At 34.9% G+C, this 6,270-nt stretch overlaps 1 protein-coding gene across 1 annotated transcript; it reads right to left on the reverse strand.

Moving 5' to 3' along the window:
* Positions 1–2,562: 2,562 nt before the first annotated feature.
* Positions 2,563–4,356, reverse strand: LOC115969817 (zinc finger A20 and AN1 domain-containing stress-associated protein 1-like). The gene is made up of 2 exons (XM_031089435.1): positions 4,121–4,356; positions 2,563–3,308 (listed from the first exon to the last, which is right to left on the reverse strand). Exon 2 carries the CDS (start codon positions 3,265–3,267, stop codon positions 2,728–2,730), a length of 540 nt encoding a protein of 179 aa, XP_030945295.1. The 5' UTR covers positions 3,268–3,308; positions 4,121–4,356; the 3' UTR covers positions 2,563–2,727.
* Positions 4,357–6,270: the final 1,914 nt, after the last annotated feature.

Consider the following 6,270-nt stretch of genomic DNA (forward strand, 5'->3'; position numbering starts at 1 on the left):
GTTACATGAATAGTCAAAGAAATTCACTACTTGTGTTTCCCATTGTGGAGTGTTTATTCATTGTTGTTCATTTATATTTAAGTTGTGTAAACTGTTATGGTAGAGTTTCGAGGTGAGCTCCATTGGGGCTAAATTTTGTGTCCCTACATTAGGGTTTTAGGTCCGATGGATAAAGTTAATCAATTCTCAACCAAGTATTTAATTAGATTAATTATGTTTAGGATATAAACCGATGAGCATCACATAAACATGAATCACACAAAGACAACCAAAATGCTGATCTAGTAAAACCAAAGAAACAATTTTTTTCACGGTAAAAACCTATGGGGATTTTACCTACAGTTCTCAAGGCAAACAAATTCACTAGAATAGAATGAAAATTTATATAACAAACTTAACCTTTAAGCCACGTATGAAATTTCATGCATTTCTGTCTGTGCCAAGTCAAACAAATTTTCCACTAAGTGCATATAATTTAATATTTTCCCTCTTTCTTTTGAAATTATAAAGGGTCGGATTATTTTATGCAAATATATGTGTTGTGTAGCTCAAAAAAGTTTATTTTATAATAAATTATGCATGTTAGAACCATATCTTAGTAATGCAAATATATGTTGTGTAGCTCAAAAAAGTTTATTTTATAATAAATTATGCATGTCAGAACCACATCTCAGTATTGGTGAACCATAACAATTCATATAAGATGAAGAGGAAAATTAGCCATGTTAAATGTTGGAGTGGGCTGTGTTTCAAACATTTAGCCTTGTGTATAGTGTCCCACATTGGTTAGAGATGAGTCTTCTCGTGTGTTTATAAACTATTGCACAACTTAAATGGTAATTTGAAATTAATGGGCTAGGTATTGGACTTTGACTTGTGTTGGGATTGTTATATCTTTCTTGGATGTTATCCTTTTCCCTTTCTTTCTTTTAGCCCAAATTTGGTTTAGCCCGTTGGTCAGTTAATGAGCTGCTCGACCATTAAAGGTCTAGCCCATTAGATATCCTACTAGTTTTCCTTGTTTCGGCATATAAAACCCTTAATTCCACTCTTTTCTCTTCAGATTTTTTCAGCTCCTCACAGTCACATCTTTCTCCCTCTGTTATGCTCTTATTTTTCTACTCTTCTCCACAAAAATTCTAGCTTCTAATTTTTGGTTTTAAGGAAAGACAAATAAGGTTGTTGTTTGTTCTTCTTGCTTGGTTATGCGTCTAACTTGAAAAAATTACTATATTCTAATCTTAAAGGGTTGTTCAGCCAAGAAAACCATTTGCACCGAGTTCTACTTCAGGTGGCACGAATCAACCTTTAATGACAACTCTATTTGTGTGATTTTATAGTTTATGAAATCCTTCTAACTCCATCTATTTATTTTTTGTCATTACTAATTTTTTGAGGTTTATATTGTTAAATCAAAACTTTTTTATTTAACCATTTTTTTCAACATTAAATGTAGCCAATGTGAGATGGTAAGCCATAACAAGAGGAGGCGCAATCCTGCTACGAATGAAGCAAGTAGGGTAGCAACTCAGGCTAGCAAACAACAAAGAGTAAGACTTGTAATAGTTAGATTTTTTTCCTTGTTGATAATGCTACACTAAATTATGATGTGACATTTATAGATGAGAGAGCCAAATGCAGGGTAGCAACTCAGGCTAGTAAACAATAGAGTAGGGCTTGTAACAATTAGATTTTTTTTCCCCTTGTTGATAATGCACTATTAAGTTATGATGTAACATTTATAGGTGAGGGAGCCAAATATAGCAACACAGAGTTTGGAAAACCAAGATCATGGAACATCTTCAAGCCATGTAAAACCTACTAATGGGGTTCAAGCCATGTAGAACCTACTAATGGGGTAACACCTTCATCGCAAATGAGCCATGAAGCATATGCAAGTCAACACAATGAAAAACTACCTGGGAATAATTGCCTCAAATGAAAACAAGTACATATTCATAGGATTCAAAGGGTTTTTTATTTGCATTTTTGGAGATTTCAAAGGGTTTTTTATTTGGATTTTTGGGGATTCAAAAGACTTTTGATTAAGTATGATTTTTGGTCTACTGAAATTAGAATGTGAGGGCTTGTTTGGTATTCTATTTCAAACTCACATTTTCACATTTTAAACAACATCACACACATTTCCACATACTTTTTCTCCCACACGTATTTCAAAAAACTACGAATAACATTTCTCAAACTACTTTACGAAACACCCCCCAAGATTTCGGACCCGTTTGCATGGAAATTTCTAATATCGTTATTCAGTTTTCAGTGTTATAAAAATACGTGTTTAAATGTTATAGAAATATGTGTCAAAAATATTATTATTATTTAAACACCGAAGCTTATTGTTTAAATGCTGGGACCAAACAACCCCTTAATTTTTGTGATTTGTTTGGTTGTCAAGAAAGATGCCGAGAAAGTTACCATAAATTATTTTTAAAATTAACTTCAATTAAAATACTGATATTATTTATGACGTTTTTGTTAGTGAGATTGACCGTAAGAATTAAATTGAGAACAATTTCCAACATTTAAGGACTAGAATAGGAGCTAAAAAAAAAGTGGGCACCAGGGATGATTTAAAATGTAAATCCAAATCGAAATTCTTCCATCCAAACACAAACTAAACAAATTCTATTTCTACTATTATCTATTACTATTAAGCAGCAAAATAAAACCCAATAAAGTGTGTATCACCAACCCAGATTTCACATATTTTCAGAACCTCTCGACCATCTTATCAGCCTTAACCACAGGGTTGGACTTGGCAATAGCATTACGTCCAACCCCCTTGAAGTCAAAAGTACAATCATGCTTCTCCGCGTACCTGTGGGTCCCACAGAAAGTACTCCCACACTTGCATCTGAACCCAGTCAGACCCACCTTCTTGTTACAGCTAAAACACCGATTTGAGACCTTTGGAGGTTGCGCTTCTTCTTCTTGTTCTTGAACACCGACAGTAGCAGTAGCTCCGAATGTCAACGACGTCGTTGAAGATGAAGAAGAGGATCCCACAGGCTTGAAGCTCTCCGTTGAGAAACCGGATTGTGGGGGCTGAGTTGGTTGAGGTTGTGGGTTGAGAGATTTTTCCATGGCGGCTTTAGCAGAAGCCGCGTTTTCTTCTTTCATGTGGTAGTCTCTGTAGCACTTGGAGCAAAGGTTCATGGTCGCTGCATTGCCAAAGAACCCACAGTTGTTGGCACAGAGCTTTGGCTCTGATGGCTGGTAGCTTGTGCCCTCGTTCTGCTCAGAACTCATCTTTCTCTTTCTCTCTCGGATCTCTGATTCTTTCTCTCTCTCTGTTGAAAAAGAAAAATTAGAATTTCTTAGAACGCTAGCGTTGTAGTGTGTGTGAGAATTTCAATGACTTTTCGATTCTTTATATAGTATTAGTTTCAATAAGGTTCGGTTGGACTAGAAATAGAATACCAAATACGAATACGACATGAACAAGGTTATATTATAAATAATAATATTTATTTTCCCAAAATAAAAAAGTTATAAATAATTGACGAATATACCCCCATAATCCTCGGGGGGATATAGACGAAATTAATTACCGTGACCTTTTAGAATTAAAAGTTGGGACTCGTGGGCGTTTGGAAAATTCCAAATTTACACGGGTGGGATTATTAAAAAAGAAAAAAAAAAGACCCAGTTGTCCTAAGGAGTCTCGGCCTTTCGGCCGACCTCATGAAAGGCCACATCGGGAACCTTCCCGAAGAAGCTAGAATGTCCAGAACGACCAGATGCGTTGTTTCGTTTCATTATCCAAGTTGATCTGGACCGTCCAAAACCCTTTGATTTTTCCACAAGAAACAGTTTTTTCACAATCAAATGGCAACCATCAAACAATTTTCATCATCGTAGAACAACTAGCACGTAAAAAAGAAAAACGTCAAATTGCATAATTTCCCAAAAACCATTGATGAATACGAGGAGACCCAAAACAGATCAGAAACAAAGAAAGATGTAAAACTTTTCAAAACCAAACAATCGGATCTGTAACATATGTTAATCGCATGTATCGACGATAGGCAAAACAAACAAAATTGATTGAATTCAAATCTCAAACACAAAAAAGAAGAAGGTTATGGATGGATTTTCGTACCTTAATTCAATACGAAGATGCAAAATCCCGAACTCTCTTTTGAACCCCCCTTTGGTTTGCTCTGAGATTAATGGAATTCGATTAACAAAGGTAGAGATGACAAAGGCAAAGGCATAGAAAGATGGGAACAAGCAACCCGCTTTTATTTTGTGAGGATTAAGGAAAATGGTCTCGAAGGAAGGGGTATGTCACTATTGTCTATTGGTATTAGTAATTTTTAGTGTCACCCACAGTTTTTATTTTCCCACGGCACCCCACGGTTTCAATGACGACATACGGGTCAGGTACAATGTAACATTATATGCCACACCAAATATTAGCTGTCAGATTAGATCTTATGTAATCCTGCGTCACTTTTTAATAATCACACGGTCACGATTGGTGTAATTCTGTGGGGTCCATAAAGGGTCATTTTGGGTAATTTGACTTCGTTATACTTTTTTTTTTAGTACAAAGTTGCTTTTCTCTTTGGGCTTTTCGTGGAGCCTTTATCCTTTTACCCAAAAAATACTTTGTAAACACGCTTCTTCCCGAGGCGTGGCGTGCGCGTGGCTACGGCGAACCCGGTTCAGTTGGGACCATCACCCTCCGGTCCGGTTAGAGGTGCGGGTCCCACTGTTTTGAAATTGGGGTATTACTTTTCGAGCACGAGGCCCACGATCGCAGCTGGCGTTGCAGTTGGGACTTTGGAGTTTGTGTACAAATTTTCATTTATGAGATGAACCGTTGGCGTGGGAGATCAGAAAGTCATACTATAAGAGTTACTTTGTCTTTTGGTAAAGCCTGCGTACGTATCCTCAGACCATTCACACCATGTTTATCAAAATTTTAATAGTCTGGTGAACTACTTTAGATACGGTTGTGGTTGAAGTTGGATTTTCTTTGTTATTGGAATCAGTCATTTGTTTTTTTTTTTTTAGCAAGTTGCTGATTCTAATAACAAAGAAAATCCAACTACAACCACAATATTTAGTTAAGAGAGTATTTTTTTTAGCCATAAAAAAAAAATTATAAGAGTATTTGTTTATGGGTTTGGTTAATGAGTACCAATTGTACATTACTTAAATTGAGTTTTATTTATTTATATTTTTAATCAAGTACATTTTTTAGAGGAGTCACAAGACATTCAATTTAAGAGGTATTTATTTATTTACTTTTGCTACTTTCTAATGCGGTGGAACTCACATGATCCCTCCTTAATGAGTGCAATTGAGCATTTGCTAACATATTCTTTTGTTTATTTGCTTTTACTACTTTTAAATATATTGGAAGCTGCTAGGTCCAATAAAAAGTTCAATTTAGCATCTATTAACATATTCTGATTTTAATTATAACTAAAATGAAAATTCTTACTTTTTCTCTTTTTCATGCAAACAACTAACAAATTTTTTACACAAAAAAGATCTATTAAAACATTTACTTAGCTCTTTGTGATTGACTGCGACCTCGCCTAAATCAAACAATCAAATCATTTGGATGCACGATCATGAACATTATATGAATAAATTGAAATCATGTGATTTGAGCATGACCTACAAGAACCTGATCTAAACATGCGAAGTTTCCTTAAGAATGAACATATGATTACATTTTTATTGACAAGAATTAAAGATCTAGCATATGCTATGTCAGGAATTTTCTTTAAAAATACATGTGATTGCATGTTATTCATAAAGATAAAATAAAAAAAATAAAAAAAATCTAGCATGTGAATAGTTTTAGAAATTCATATAAACAAAGGGATCATACAAGCCATAATAAATCAATCATGCAACAAATATACAATTTAATTATGCGAAGAAAAATTAATAAACTAATACCTGCACAAGATAGAAGGAGAAATTTTCACTAGAGTTCTAGAAAAGAGCCAATGAAAGAATTGGTCGCAAACCGAATGAAGGATCACCGGTTGCACAATAATTATTTCTTAGTTGCTTCCACTAGTTAGTTATTTCTCATTACTCTACTCTCCTTTCAAATCTCTCCAATTTGGGAGAATTAAAAATGAGAGATTAGAGGTGATTGAAACCCCTCCAAACTCCTCCCCCTCCTTTCTTAAAAAACTTCCAAACAAGGTAATTGAATTACTCTCCCTCCCTCTACTCTAGTCCCCCTCCTTTTTTAAACTTCCAAACAAGCCATTAGTTTTG

This window comes from Quercus lobata, chromosome 12 (assembly GCF_001633185.2).
Source record: "Quercus lobata isolate SW786 chromosome 12, ValleyOak3.0 Primary Assembly, whole genome shotgun sequence".
Lineage (NCBI taxonomy): Eukaryota > Viridiplantae > Streptophyta > Magnoliopsida > Fagales > Fagaceae > Quercus > Quercus lobata.

Bases quoted from the DNA above. Each gene is read 5' to 3' on its own strand.
- LOC115969817 (XM_031089435.1), bottom strand. From the start codon at position 3,267: ATGAGTTCTGAGCAGAACGAGGGCACAAGCTACCAGCCATCAGAGCCA.